Source organism: Sorghum bicolor, chromosome 4, assembly GCF_000003195.3.
Source record: "Sorghum bicolor cultivar BTx623 chromosome 4, Sorghum_bicolor_NCBIv3, whole genome shotgun sequence".
Taxonomy (NCBI): domain Eukaryota; kingdom Viridiplantae; phylum Streptophyta; class Magnoliopsida; order Poales; family Poaceae; genus Sorghum; species Sorghum bicolor.
In genome coordinates this window covers 55,427,208-55,442,443 of record NC_012873.2, presented here as the reverse complement: position 1 = coordinate 55,442,443, position 15,236 = coordinate 55,427,208, and the positions used below count along the sequence as shown (strand labels likewise).

Here is a 15,236-nt window from a genome sequence, read left to right as displayed (position 1 = left end):
AGGCGCAAATAAGCGACAGTCATGTGCCTATGGCATCACCAAGAATCATCTTTAAGCTTATCAACATTATACGACTATACGGCAAACACAATCAACAAACAATTGAACATGTAATAGTAGATGGCACCTCTTAGCCAAATCAATTGCAACCAGAAAAGTGTATCTTTGTCGTGAACGTCATAAAGCATGCAAATTCACTTGACAAAAAAAGGCCATACTACAATTTCACATGAGCAACCCCTAAAACTCAACGCATAATAACAACTACAGAGCATTTCGCTGAGTAAACAATGAAAATTCTCATGGTGGATATGCCATATCCAGTTTACTCAATGATTTTGTTGATGACACCAGCACCAACGGTCTTACCACCCTCACGGATAGCAAACCTCATACCCTGCTCACAAGCAACAGGCTGGATGAGCTGAACAATCATCTTGATACGGTCACCAGGCATGCACATCTTCGCCTCCTCATCCTTGTCATTCATAATCGTAGTCACACTCCCCGTCACATCGGTTGTCCGCATGTAGAACTGTGGGCGGTAACCAGGGAAGAAAGGTGAGTGCCGGCCACCCTCTTCCTTCTTAAGCACATACACAACAGCCTCAAACTTGGTGTGCGGTGTGATAGAGCCGGGCTTTGCCAGCACCATGCCTCTCTCAATGTCGTCCTTCTGCATACCACGGAGTAGCAGCCCGACATTGTCCCCAGCCATGGCATCATCCATGGTCTTCTGGAACATCTCAACACCAGTGACGGTGCAGGTCCGGGTGTCCCGGATTCCAACGATATCGACTGTGTCACCAACCTTGACGGTGCCACGCTCGATACGGCCAGTGGCAACTGTACCACGACCGGTGATGGAGAAGACATCCTCAACAGCGAGCAAGAACGGGAGGTCGGTCTGCCGCTGTGGGACTGGAATATAGTTATCCACTTCATCAACCAGGTTGAAGATGTAGTCCACCCACTCATTGTCGCCGCGCTTGAGGGCAGGGTTGGCCATGAGGGCCTCGAGCGCCTTGAGGGCGGAGCCAGCGATGATGGGCACGTCGTCGCCGTCGTACTCGTAGTTGCTGAGCAGCTCGCGGACCTCGAGCTCGACGAGCTCGAGCAGCTCCTCGTCGTCGACCATGTCCTTCTTGTTGAGGAAGACGACGATCTTGGGGACGCCGACCTGCTTGGCGAGGAGGATGTGCTCCTTGGTCTGCGGCATGGGCCCGTCGGCGCCGGAGACGACGAGGATGGCGCCGTCCATCTGCGCGGCGCCGGTGATCATGTTCTTGACGTAGTCGGCGTGGCCTGGGCAGTCGACGTGCGCGTAGTGGCGGGTCTCGGTCTCGTACTCGACGGTGGCGGTGTTGATGGTGATGCCGCGGGCGCGCTCCTCGGGCGCGGCGTCGATCTCGTCGTACTTCTTGGGCGCGCTGCCGCCGACGGAGGCGAGCACCATGGTGAGCGCGGCGGTGAGGGTGGTCTTGCCGTGGTCGACGTGGCCGATGGTGCCGATGTTGACGTGCGGCTTGGTGCGCTCGAACTTGCCCCTCGCCGCGCGCACCACCAGCAGGCGCCCGCGCCGCTGCCCGCCCGCCGCCGCCGCCCGGCTCCGCAGCCGCGCCGGCTGCGCGGAGAAGCCCAGGGAGGTGGAGAGCCGGACGCGGCTCCTGGATGAGGTGGCCTGCGGGAAGAGGAGTGAGGTTGAGGCCGAGGCGAGGGAGGCCATGGCGGGCGGCGGAGGCGGGGGAGCAGCGGGAGGTGGGGATTATTTTGGGGATGGATAGGGAGAGGAGAGGCGAGAGAGGGTAGGGGTTTGCGCTGCTTATCTAGAAGAAGGGAAGCGCAGCGAGAGGGGTGGGGGATGATAAGGGGTGGCCACGGATTAGGCGAGCGGCCGGCGGGCGCAATCGCCAGCCGCTCGATGGGTGGGCGCGCTCGGGGCCGTTTCGGAGAGGTGAAAAAAAAAACAATGGAATTGGGGCGTTTGTTGGGCCAGAAAAAATGCGGGTGAGGCCCAGGATGCGCCTCGTCGGCGACATCGCCGCGGTGAACGGCAGCCTTGCCTTTCGGTTGCTCCGCACCAAACTGTTCCGTCTAGGCGTCTACCGTGTCACATGGAGCCACGTAAACGCAACGGGGGCTTCAGATTCTAGAACGTTCGCCCCCAGCCCCCACAGGTGGAAAACGCCATTGTTGACACAGCCGAAGGTCGGAGACGAGTGTCCTACCTTCCGACGGTCATTGGAAACGAAGATACCGTGACAGTGCAGTTATACATAGAGGAGACAGTGATGGCTCCATAAGACTGTTGCAGGTTACATGGCTCACATTCAGGCTCATCCACCAGTCTTCCACGCCTTCAGTCAGATATCAGGTATGCACTCTTCTGTTTTGCAGGCCACCACGTTACAACACAATCAGGAGAGCTACACATGCATGATGCATCAATCCTTCATTCCTCCCAGACTCAAGATGCTATGTGGATGTCTCTGCAGTACCCGATAACCAAGGAGGTTCTCCATTTACTGCTGGCTTGGGGGTGTTTATTCTAAATTTTTAGGTTCAGCCGGCGCAAGCAATCTACATTAAGGTTAAACTCCTCAACTGCCATTCAGTGCTCATTGGAGAGGCGGTGGCCTTGGCTCTAGGGGCAAAGATGGTTAATGCTTTTACAAATCAACTCTTGCAATTTCTTTTTAGATTCCCAGCAGCTTGTGCAATTTTTGCACAAACAGGATCAAGCAAATCCTCCTCAATGGCACATAAAGCCTTATACCCAATTCTACAACAACATTTCACGTTCAATGGAGGCCCATTTATACAAGATAAATAGAAGGCTTAATGCCACTGCTTATGCTCTAGCTAGACAGGCGCAGAGTTCAGTAGCCATCAACTTAAGCAACAATGTAATAGGCCAACTCGTGGCCCTCTTTGAGTAGACCTGCCTTCTGTAAACATCATTGCAGCCTTGTGCTGCTCTTAATATATGCTCTGTGTGGTTCTTGTCAAAAAAAGACTTGATGAGAACTCTATATGCACACAGCATGGGCCAAGTTTTTGACAATTACGAGTGTGATTGGAAATCGGGTACTATGTATTGTATGAGTTCAATGTCCATTTGGAGGTGATCATAAGCGCACAGTCATTAAGTAATGTTTTCTATCACAACCATGGTCGGGAACTAGGCCGCTAGTGAACAGTGTTTTTAATCATGGCTTTTCAAACAAACGACCAACCACATAAAGGTAGATGCTTACTTTACCTCTATGAACCATGGGGACATCTCATCTACGTCAAGTCAAGAATTTGGACCTTGATATCAAGTTTGAGTTGAGGATGACTTGAACCTAAGGTTTAACTAAATCTCTAGTTCAAAGTTCATCAAAAAAAAATCTCTTGTCCAACCAATTAACAGTGATGTTAAAAAAAAGGTTCAGCTTCACAGGCATAGCAGGAAAACATGCAAATTGAAGGCATACTTCATTCGTGCTTAAATATACTGCTTTGTGACTTCTAAAATTAATACTAAAATATAACGTATTATATGTAGTGAATACAATTAGATTTGACTAAGTTAATACTAGAATATAACGTATTAATCCTGTTTCTGACGATGCACTGTTCACTAGCTTGCTCTTAGCGGTCATGAAAATGGGAACATGGCCCAAGTTCCTGTTCCGATGTTCCACGTTTCGAAAACATCTACGTTCCGGAAACATGAATGCCCTTGTTCCCACATTATAAAATAATACATCACATTTCTATTTCCAGAGACGGGAACATGCTGCTATGGCTGAAAGCCTAAGTCGGGTTTTGGTAATTAATAACACCAAGTTGCTAATGCCTTGTGTTTAAGTGATTTGAGTTAGACATAGCAACACATGTGATGAAGGTGCAAGGTGGCATGGAAAGATGGCCACATGATTACAAATAGATGAAACATGAAGTGGAGATCATGATGATAGACAAAGAGTTAAGTGATCAAGGCAAAGGTATAAACATAGGATTTTTTACCGGTCTAAGTTGGGTAGAGAAGTGTTTGACCGGATTTAGGATAGATAGCCGACTATTAAGAGGGAAAATCATGGTCATCTCTCGAATCAAGTGCTACTAGGTCCATATCTTGAGCATATGCATTAGGATCTAGTAAAGTGCTAACCTAACTTCTTTGATGAAAATATTTGTGAAATGTTAACATACATGCACATTGGTAGTGGACACTTGGTTGTGTTAGCATATTTGTAAAGGAGGTGGAGTTCCTAGGGTAGAGAAGGGTTGGGTTCCTCTCTCCCTCCCGCCGAGCTTGCGAGACGGGATTCAACGCTTTTGAGAAAATGAAACGCATATTTTCTATTGCGCCGGTGAAAAGTTTGGAGAAGTTGCAGCAGTGAAACGTTGTCCTTGTAGCATCGAAAGCTGCACCGGACGCGCTCGGTGCGTCCGGTGAGTGGTACTTGTTGTGGTGTACTCACCGGACACACGCACAGTAACGTGAGCGAGTCGGTGTTGAGCGTCCGGTGATTCACTGCAGAATCGCTCGTGGCATCGGACGCAGGAGCACGTCCGGTGATCACGCACGAAAAACCCCTCTCTGCGTATGGGTCCGGTGTGTCTAGTGAGAGTGCACTGACCACGTCCGGTGTCCTTGCTCTTTGCAATGCTCTCTACATACTGGTCCGGTGTGCACTGGACGCGTCCAGTGCCCACTTGACCGCGTCCGGTGGTTTGCAAGTGACTGTTAGAGATCGACGCGCGAGATTCAAAAGGTGACACATGGCTGTCATTTGTGCACCAGACACAGGATTCCAGCGTCCGGTGGCTCACCTGCAGCGAGTCCGGTGGCCCCAATTTTTGTCCGTGAAAGAGCCAACTGCTCTTTTTATTGAGGAGGCTTATAAATAGAAAGTGGTCGGCCTTGGGAGGTTTACTCTTGCACTTTGGCATACTTGAGATATACTTTGAGCTAGAGAACACTCTCTCCACTTATCTTCTTGCTTGATTGTTAATCTTAGTGAGATTGAGTGAGATTCAAGTCTATTACATTGAGAGTTGCATCTAGTGGCACTTGATCCTTGAGTTTGTTGCGGATTTCTTGTTACTCTAGGATGTTTCCCGATACCCTAGACGGCTTGGAGCAGCGGATGTGTTGAGCTCGTGATCGAAGATTGTTTCGAGCCTCACCAAGTGATTTGTGAGGGGTTCTTGAGCCTTCCTCGCGGGAGATCGCAATTTGGCTACTCTAGTGGATAGCTCGTGGCTTGGAGGATCCCCATCTTAGAGTGGATGTGCGGCACCCACTGAGGGTTTGACTTTGAATTGCCAATTAGCTCATGATTCATCAAGTGGGTGTATCGCCACAACAAGGACTAGCTTGCCGAGAAAAGCGAACCTCAGTAAAAAATATTGTGTCATCTCTTGCCGAGGATTCTCTCTTGTGATTGTGATTGTGATTGTGAGTGATTGATTGGTTATATTTCTAGTCTACAACGTTGGTATAATAATCACTCTCCACTCCTTTACTTACTTGCATATCTTGTTAGTTGTTTAGCTTGTTTAACATAGTATACTTGTTTAAGAGTGTAGCTAGCCTCTAGTCGTGCTTTTCGTGTTGTGACTTAGTGTTTAGTTTTCTTGCTAGACTTGTGTAGGTGGCTTGCATAGCTTAGTTGTGCTAGTGCTAGAATAGCTTCGCCATTTATTTTACTAATCAACTTGTCCAGTTGAGTTTGTAGAAAATTTAAATAGGCTATTCACCCTCTCTAGCCATTTGGACTTTTCAATGGCCCCACTGCCGCCTACTGCCCCACCGCGGCACGGTACGGTATCGTCATAGCTATGCCACCATGGGCGTAGCCGTGGAGCTCCGGCGAGATCCTACCGCATCGGTGGCGGCCTTCATCCTCCTCTCTCTTCTCGTCGTCGCTTTTCTTCTCCAACTCCGATGAACGGCCACGATGCCCCAGCCCCGGTGAAAGGATCTAATTGGCCTAGAGGGGGGGTGAATAGGCGTATCTTAAAAACCTGAAACTCAAAAACTCAAGTTGCGGAAGTCAAATGCCTGTCGGTACCACCGACAGTTTGGGCCGGTACTACTGGTGTCACACAGCCAGTACTACCGACGCAAACTGCTGGTACTACCGACTCCCTAAGACAGCTACGAAATCTGAGTATAATGTGCTTAGATTTCAGATCTGAGTTTTACCCCACTTTCCTGAGTATAGAAGAGGATGTTGTTGGAGTCCCCTTAGCTTAATCCTTCACCACAACGTAGATCGACCTTTGTTTACCTGTTGAAAGAAGTAAGAGAGAGAGGAACACAAAGAACACAAGCAAGGATAGTCGAAGCTACCTCCACAGCAAGACAAGGTATTTTTCCCGAGGTTCGACAATCTCCACTTAGGAGTACCTACGTCCCCATTGTTGAGGTGACCACTAAGGTCTGACCACTTAGGTCTCCTCCTCAAGCAACCACAAAGGTTAGCTTGATGTTTTCACTAAGAATTAAAGGGTAATACAAACACTTCAGGGTGCCCTCACAAATGAGTCAACACGGGTAACCACCAAGAACGCCTAGCCGGCTAGGGTTCCAATAACCCAAGAGTAACAAATACAAACCAAACCGGCAAGACGAGGAACGGAGTGCTCAAGTCGCAGATCGATGCTCCCAACTCTCTAATCTCACTTCTCTAGCTCGAATCTCTCAAGAAATGAAGTCTAGGAGCAAGAGGGAGAGAGAGTGGGTGAGCCAAAGCTTGGAGACTGTTTTCTCAGATGTGGAGTAGCTAGAATGAGCAAGCCAACGGTTAGAAAAGAGGAGAGAGCTATTTATACTAGAGTACAGAACACTGGCCGGTACTACCGGTGCAAACACCGGTACCACCGGCGTCCCCAGATCTAAACATGAGAAAGCTGAGAAAGATGCGAGACAAAGGCCTACCGGTACTACCGGCCAGCGCCGGTACTACCGGTGGAAGGCCGGTACCACCGGCAGTGCAAAATCTCGCAAAACATGAGTTCTGCGGGATTTTTGCCTGCCGGTACTACCGGCGTTTCACCGGTACCACCGGCGGTAGCCGGTACCACCGGTCAAAGCCTGGTACTACCATTAGTTCATTTTCTCGCAAAACTCAGGAGTAGAGCTGGCACTGCCGGTACCACCGGCCCTGAGGGCCGGTACTACCGGCTCACCCTGGCAGAGAAGGAACTTTCCAGAAGTTCGTGTGTGCAAGTGTGTCTCTCAAGCGCAAGACCTAAGTTGACCTGAGCACCTTTATCCTCATCTTATCGACTGTCGACGAAAGCTAGTCGGCAGTCTACCTTGGGGTATACCCACGGTAGTAGTTTATCGGTAGACGGTGCGCAAACTACGAACTCGATGGTGACGCAAGACACGGACAAGCTTTTTATCCAAGTTCGGCCGCCGAGTTGGCGTAATACCTACGTCCTGCGTCTGGTTGTATTGGATTGTGTTGAGAGATAATATGATGTGATATGGTCTGTCCTCTAGGGGACCCCTGCCCCTCCTTATATATCCTGAAGGGACAGAGTTACAAGCAAAGTATCCTATTTGGTACAAAATCTTGTAGCCTTGCGGTGCACGCCGACCAGTCGTGCGCCGCACGTCTTCATCTTGTGGGCCGAGCCACCTCTGATGGTGCGGCCCATATAGGCCCATGAGGGTATAGGGGTTTATACCCCCACAGCTAGTCCCCGAGCACCATGTATTATGATGTAACACGCCGTCTTGAGCTTCTCCGATCAGTGAGGCTTGACGTCTTCAATAAACAGGAAAGTTGCCCGAACAGTTGCAACGGTATTTTGACCAACTCAAAAGACAGTTGATCAACATTGACATCGAAGAAGCAGGTTGTTCGAAGAATGCATGGTGCTCTAAATTAAAAAAGATTTCTTTCCTGGTGAAGTGTGCCCACTTTACTTTTTTGAAAGGTATAAACATCAAAAAAGCAAGCAAATTCACCGCAAGGTGAAGTGTGCCCACTTAGTCCCCGAGCCTGGTAGTAGGTGACGTAGGCACGTGGTGCCAGGGTCAAAAGAAAAGTCCTCAAAGAAATTCTGAAACTGAGATGCATCGCCAGATGCATCGTACCGATGTAGTCCCCGAGCTTGCTGGAAGGCGAAGTATGAGCCTTGTAGCAAGGTCTAAAAAATTGAATTTACCAGTCCCCGAGCATATCATGCTCGTATGCAATTGAATAGACTAATCGACCAGTCCCCAAGCATAGAACGCTCGGTGGTCGGTACAGTCCCCGAATTCTCAAATTGGTGGGCTGGTCGACCAGTCCCCGAGCGTATAGTGCTCGGTGGTCGGTGCAGTCCCCAAGCTCTTAAATTGGTGAGCTGGTCGACCAGTCCCCGAGCGTATAGTGCTCGGTGGTCGGCACAGTCCCCGAGCACGGCGTAGGGACCGGTGGACAAGTCCCCGAGCGTGGTTGGGAACGTAAACGTGCTCGGTGGTCGGCACAGTCTTCGAGCATAGCATAGAGAGTAGTCGACAAGTCCCCGAGCGTGGTTGGGAACGTAAACGTGCTCGGTGGTCGGAGCAGTCCCCGGGCACAGCGTAGGGAATAGTCGACGAGTCTCCGAGCGTAGCTTGTCGACTGGGCCAAACTCCTGAAAAATAAATATAGAGAAAATAGGTAGTACATGATGTATAAATAAACTCTAGATAAAAAATCAGCACTGAGATAAGTTTTAGACTTTTTATTATAAAATTAGCACGAGTAGTTAATTCATCCTAGAGCTTGTACCAGCTCTGGTCTAGCCAACAATCAGCATGAGGTGCGGAACCTAGACACGCGTGGGATTGCCAGCCTCGCCAGAGAGCTACTGCCGACCACCCGGAACGCAGAGGGCGGATCTCGTGCACGTGTAGGGAGGAGTCGGAGACAGTACCGGCTCTGGAAAGCTCGTGTAGGAGAAAAAACTAGTGTGGCTAAACAAAAAGTTGGTTTTGAAGGATAATAAAAAATATTATGCCAAAAATAAATAAGATATTAGAAGTGTACTTATCTTTGGATGAAAGTCTGGTCGGTGACGACAAAATTGTCTGGCCCTCGAGCTTTTGGACTTGTTATCGTGACGGTGGTCGCGGTTGTCGTAGCGCCGTTCTTCGCGGCGATTATTATTGCGACTGGTGGTCAGAGCAAGTAGGCCAAACAACTTGGTCGTTAGCCCGAGCAGATCGATGTCGTCGATCTGCCTCTCTTTGTAGTAGGGAAGCAGGTGACGCATTGTCGGCGTGGTCGGAGACGCTGCTGGTGTGGTCGAAACCATAGCCAGCGTGGTTGAAGCCGCCGCCGACGTCGATGAAGAAGTGGTTGGCGCAGATCGGATCTACACCTCCTCCGTGGTCATGGCGGTGAAGTTGTTGAGGCTGACGTTGAACGTGAAGTCGCCCGCCATGGCCGCGAAGTCGGGGATGATGGCCATCTTGTTCGTCGGGAGAGCTGTACGCACACCCCCTACCTGGCGCGCCACTGTCGACGAAAGCTAGTCGGCAGTCTACCTTGGGGTATACCCACGGTAGTAGTTTATCGGTAGACGGTGCGCAAACTACGAACTCGATGGTGACGCAAGACACGGACAAACTTTTTATCCAGGTTCGGCCGCCGAGTTGGCGTAATACCTACGTCCTGCGTCTGGTTGTATTGGATTGTGTTGAGAGATAATATGATGTGATATGGTCTGTCCTCTAGGGGACCCCTGCCCCTCCTTATATATCCTGAAGGGACAGAGTTACAAGCAAAGTATCCTATTTGGTACAAAATCTTGTAGCCTTGCGGTGCACGCCGACCAGTCGTGCGCCGCACGTCTTCATCTTGTGGGCCGAGCCACCTCTGATGGTGCGGCCCATATAGGCCCGTGAGGGTATAGGGGTTTATACCCCCACATCGACTCAATTTGCATCCCTCTTGATAGTGCGGCGTTTCCTATAACTCAAACAAGAAATAAAACTAGGTAGCTTCTTGAGTTGAAACGTCGCTTATATGAAGAAATTTTGGGGGTGCTGTGATCACCAAATGTGTTTGTTTGATTCCATCAATGAACTAACACCTGTAGATTACACTTGATAGACATGTTAGTTCCTAATTTGATTGTCATTAATTATCAAAACCCACACCGGGGGCGAATGCACTTACACCCGGCCACCTCCACCGCCGTCAAGGCCTCTAAACCACCCTCCATCATCGCCACTGCCAGACCGACCTCCCTCTTCCCTAAACTTTTCTTTTTCTAAACCCACCGGAGTTGTGAAATATGAGAAGAAGAGCTCGTCGGAACACTCACTCTTAGATCTAGGGGGAGGACATACCTCGCTGGATCCGCTCGAAGCCTCCATGCTGCTGCCAAAATCCGCTCATCAGAGTTGGCTCACTGAATCCACGGTGGGCACGGGAAGAGCTCACAGGGAGGAGATTGCCGAGCACCAGGAGAGGAGAGAGCGGTGTGGTCGTCGGTTGCTAGAGATAGAGAGAGAGGTGAGGTCGTGGAGATGGAAAGTACCTCTTCTAAAGGGTATCCTCAACTCACAGAACTGAGATGTAGAAAATGTGACTTGATTTTAGCTATTTTCCTTTTTCTAAACCCGCCGGAGTTGTGAAATATGAGAAGAAGAGCTCGTCGGAACACTAACTCTTAGATCTAGGGGGAGGACATACCTCGCTGGATCCGCTCGAAGCCTCCATGCTGTTACCAAAATCCGCTCATCAGAGTTGGCTCGCCGAATCCACGGTGGGCACGGGAAGAGCTCACAGGGAGGAGATTGCCGAGCACCAGGAGAGGAGAGAGCGGTGTGGTCGTCGGTTGCTAGAGATAGAGAGAGAGGTGAGGTCGTGGAGATGGAAAGTACCTCTTCTAAAGGGTATCCTCAACTCAAAACTGAGATGTAGAAAATGTGACTTAATTTTAGCTATTTTTTAATAGCTAATTAGCAATTAGCTCTTACTCTATATCAATCGCGGTCCAAAAGTTGAGCCAGAGTATTAGCGTTTACGTTTTTCTCAGTTTTGATGATGAGCTGAGTCGAGCCAACGAGCTGGAGCCCAGCAAAACGCGGAAACCTGTCGGCCCGTTCTTCCCCTGGCCTCTCTCCCTGTCCCTGCCATCCTCGCTGCCGCGGCCTTCCTCCTCGCTCCCCCTCCACCGATCGCATCCACCCCGAAACCCTAGCGGCCTAGTCCCCGGCCATGGCGCGGCGGTCGACCCCTCTCCTACGCCGCCTCCTCGCCCCGTCACCTTCCCCCTCCCCCTCCACTCCCCTCGCCGGCGCCGCGCCCCGCCGCACCGTCACCTACATGCCCCGCCCGGGGGACGGCGCCCCGCGCGGCGTCACTCTCATCCCGGGCGACGGCATCGGGCCCCTCGTCACGGGCGCCGTGCGGCAGGTGATGGAGGCGATGCACGCGCCGGTCTACTTTGAGACGTACGAGGTCCACGGCGACATGCCAACGGTCCCAGCCGAGGTCATCGAGTCCATCCGCCGCAACAAGGTCTGCCTCAAGGGCGGCCTCGCCACCCCCGTCGGCGGCGGTGTCTCCTCCCTCAACGTGCAGCTCCGGAAGGAGCTCGACCTCTACGCCGCGCTGGTCAACTGCTTCAACCTCCCTGGCCTGCCTACCAGGCACGACAACGTGGACATCGTGGTCATTCGGGAGAACACTGAGGGCGAGTACTCGGGGCTCGAGCATGAGGTCGTTCCTGGTGTCGTTGAGAGTCTCAAGGTATGGAGAATTCCATGTATTGCTCTACAAGTAATAGCTTCGTTGATGCAGTGTGTGGCACGCTGGCAGCTAATATGTGCATACGGCTAAATGTGCCAAGCTTATAGATACTGTGTCAGTTATTGAATCTACTGGTCTAATTGTTGGTAGAGTTATACTTATACACACCTAGTCTCCGGATTGGCTGGTCACTGGTGAACGCAAGCATGATGATAGAATTGCATCAGGAAGTTGAATCAGCAGTCTTTTTTATTTTATTTAGGAAAATTGATTTGCAATCTTTTTCGGTGGCCCTTATATGATAGATACGATGGTAGATTGACATGCTTGCTATACTTGTTTAGTGTTTCTCATTGGTAGGTTAATGGAGGTTGAATCTTGAAATATAGTAACCGGTGCATTTGGGCATTCTGTTGAGAAATCAATGTGTTTCTGCATTTTGTACGGAAAAACCTGATGCATTTTTGGCAGTTTACTTTCTTTTTATGTGTCCAGCAAGCTGATCTACTTGCTGTGAATCTGAGGTTGAGATATTGATGTCATTGGATAGTTCATATATTTTTTTCCATGGTGACTTGCTTAAGTGTAGCCCCAAGTTAAGTGAGATGCACTTATAATTTATAGGTTTTCTATAAAGCTATTGGATGTTTGTGAAGGGTGTATGTTATCCCTGTCATTCTTGATAGTATGGAAACAGTGAAAGTGATATATTTTGCTCAAGGAATATTAATTGTTATTAGTAATCTTTGATTAATCTGTACATAAAGAAATTTTGTATTGAAGATTATGTAGCCACGTTACTACAATAACAAGAGTCTTTCTGTTCATTTATAACTATCTTTGTAATATCTATTTCACAAAATGGTGAGCACTACCAAGCTTAGCATGTAGGAGTTTTGCCTAGTTAGTTTGTTTTTTTTTTTTTTGGGGGGGGGGGGGTTGCTTAGAGCAAGTTTGGTATTGATCTATGAAATAAAATGGGACTATTGGAGATGGATGAAGATGAAGTATGGTCATGGAAATCATGGACCTGTGATAATGTCAAGATCTTTCTTCTAATATGCCATATCTTCTCTATTTAATATGACATCACTCTAATTGATCAGAAAAAAATCCAATCGGCTAGGATCCTTAGGTAGTGCCTGACCGCCTGCCTAATTCCTAGTGTTTTTTGAAACATTGGATATAACTGTAACGGCAAATTTAATGGCCATTACTCTTTGTTAATGAAAATTTGACATCTGAGCACATAACATGCATGTTAGAGTTTAAAGATAACTTGCATCAACTTATTCTTTAAGTTCTCTGTGTCAAGCTAATAAAAGGATACAATTTTAACTTTCTATGTTTATTTTTGGAGTAGAATGTAATTTTTCATTAATAAAATATAAATTTCAAAGAGGTATTAAGTGTTTTTCGTTCATACACCCCATTGAATTGTCAATGATGTAGTAACAGATAGGGACTGGAGTTCCTAGTATGTAGACCGATTTATGGCCTAGTTGATGTAATAACCTTAGAAAGTTACCAAAAATACCCAGTATATTTTTGTTAACTTGATTTTTTAGTTTTTTCCATGACATTTCTCTTTGATGTTATGAATGGTGGGCCTAAACTCCAAGTATTGGTTTAATTTTTTAAATTTTGTAATACTGGTTGACTATGGTACCCTGTTTTGACTTGGCAGCGAATACTCTTTGGGTTATCGTTGCTCAAAAGCCAGATATCTCGGAAACCTACATTTTACAAGTTGCAGTGTAATAAACCTCTCTTTACATGAGTGCCTTTTCAACGAAACTGTATCTGTTGTTGGAACATATTGCAAGTTCTTTTAGTATACGTTCTTATGGCATGCCGAATTTCCCCACTATGCCATATGCCCATATCTATCGTAAAGTGCATACAATATTGCTGCTCCTTCTATTTTTTCATTTAAAAGAATATTTCACGTCATTACTGTTTACTATCACTTTGTTTATTTGCTAGGTGATAACAAAATTTTGCTCTGAAAGAATTGCCAAGTATGCTTTTGAGTATGCATACCTTAACAATCGAAAGAAAGTGACAGCAGTGCATAAAGCCAACATTATGAAGCTTGCTGATGGTTTGTTCTTGGAGTCTTGCCGTGAGGTTGCAAAGAAGTACCCTGGAATTCAATATAATGAAATCATTGTGGACAACTGTTGTATGCAGCTTGTTGCAAAGCCTGAACAATTCGATGTTATGGTACGTGTATTCACTCTTGTAACTTAATTGACACAGTTTCTCACCTATAGGTGATGTTTGATGTTGTTTTCTTATTCTACAAAGGCAAAGTACAACACCTGTTGTCTTTATGATCTTGGATATGCCACATGTTATATACCTACAATCTTATACTTGTCTTTTGTGGACTATTTGAATACCAAATGAACTATGCTCTGCAAATGTGATACAAAAGCATGTTAGTTCCTAGTATCGCCAAGCTAACAATTTCCTTTGTTTTCTCTTGCTCTATAGGTTTTTTTCCAGAATAATCTGAAGATTTCAAATGATTTAGTTAGATTACCTGTGGAGTTTGAACATACTTTTCTTTGGTTCCTTTTATAGGTCACCCCAAATCTTTATGGCAATCTGGTGGCTAATGTAGCTGCAGGTATTGCTGGAGGCACTGGTGTCATGCCTGGAGGTAGAGTTTTAACTATGATTCACGAATCCTACACGTGCAAATAGCATGCATGGTTTTGTGTAAAGTTGTATTTGCATCTACCCATTATTTAATTTTTTTTGGCTCGTTTACTGCATGCATCTATGTGTTTTTTTTTCATACTGCTGTTAATCTTTCCCATGAGTTTTGTGTAGCAAGATTGTGCAAGTTTAGTATTCATATTTGAGCAGATGCAGTATACGAATTTAGAAGGCCTGTGAATCTTCATTTGCTGCATCTTTTCAGGTAATGTGGGTCAGGACCATGCTATCTTTGAGCAAGGTGCTTCTGCAGGAAATGTTGGAAATGAGAATATTGTGGAGAAGAAGAGAGCTAACCCTGTTGCGCTGCTGCTATCTTCTGCCATGATGTTGAGGCACTTGCAATTTCCATCATTTGCTGACCGGCTGGAGACTGCAGTTAAGCGTGTCATTGCAGAAGGCAAGTACAGAACAAAAGATTTGGGCGGCACCAGCACCACCCAGGAAGTCACAGATGCAGTCATTGCCAAACTGGGTTGAAGACCAACCGTGTGTTTAATACATTTTTTTTTCTCTTGGACTAGGTAACTAGTCCTGACGAAATATTTGTTCCTCGTAGGTTTAGATCACCATTTTGTTCGGCAAATCGTTGTACAATCTTCAGGTATCTCGTTTCTGACCTGGCTTGGGTTTGGAAGAACTGAGCAAACTCAGTATTAATTTTTACGCAAATTTTTGTGACCTTAATTCTTAACCGGAAATAAGAGAAAATATGGAACAGTTCTCCTTTGGGCTTGCTGGTTGCTGTCATGCTAATGTATCCTTCTG

At 47.5% G+C, this 15,236-nt stretch overlaps 2 protein-coding genes across 2 annotated transcripts; one reads left to right on the top strand and one right to left on the bottom strand.

Moving 5' to 3' along the window:
• Positions 103-1,828, bottom strand: LOC8056476 (elongation factor Tu, chloroplastic). Its single transcript, XM_002452345.2, has one exon. The coding sequence runs from the start codon at positions 1,724-1,726 to the stop codon at positions 326-328; it is 1,401 nt and encodes a 466-aa protein (XP_002452390.1). The 5' UTR covers positions 1,727-1,828; the 3' UTR covers positions 103-325.
• LOC8056475 (isocitrate dehydrogenase [NAD] regulatory subunit 1, mitochondrial) lies at positions 11,038-15,203 on the top strand. Its single transcript, XM_002454072.2, has 4 exons — positions 11,038-11,741; positions 13,728-13,967; positions 14,331-14,409; positions 14,674-15,203. The coding sequence occupies exons 1-4, from the start codon at positions 11,208-11,210 to the stop codon at positions 14,946-14,948; spliced, it is 1,128 nt and encodes a 375-aa protein (XP_002454117.1). The 5' UTR covers positions 11,038-11,207; the 3' UTR covers positions 14,949-15,203.

What these genes read in the sequence shown, in the direction of transcription:
- LOC8056476 (XM_002452345.2), bottom strand. Translation starts at nt 1,726, where the DNA reads ATGGCCTCCCTCGCCTCGGCCTCAACCTCACTCCTCTTCCCGCAGGCC.
- LOC8056475 (XM_002454072.2), top strand. Translation starts at nt 11,208, where the DNA reads ATGGCGCGGCGGTCGACCCCTCTCCTACGCCGCCTCCTCGCCCCGTCA. An exon ending in GTGTCGTTGAGAGTCTCAAG is followed by an intron (nt 11,742 to 13,727) that starts GTATGGAGAATT and finishes TTTATTTGCTAG; the next exon opens with GTGATAACAAAATTTTGCTC. An exon ending in CACTGGTGTCATGCCTGGAG is followed by an intron (nt 14,410 to 14,673) that starts GTAGAGTTTTAA and finishes GCATCTTTTCAG; the next exon opens with GTAATGTGGGTCAGGACCAT.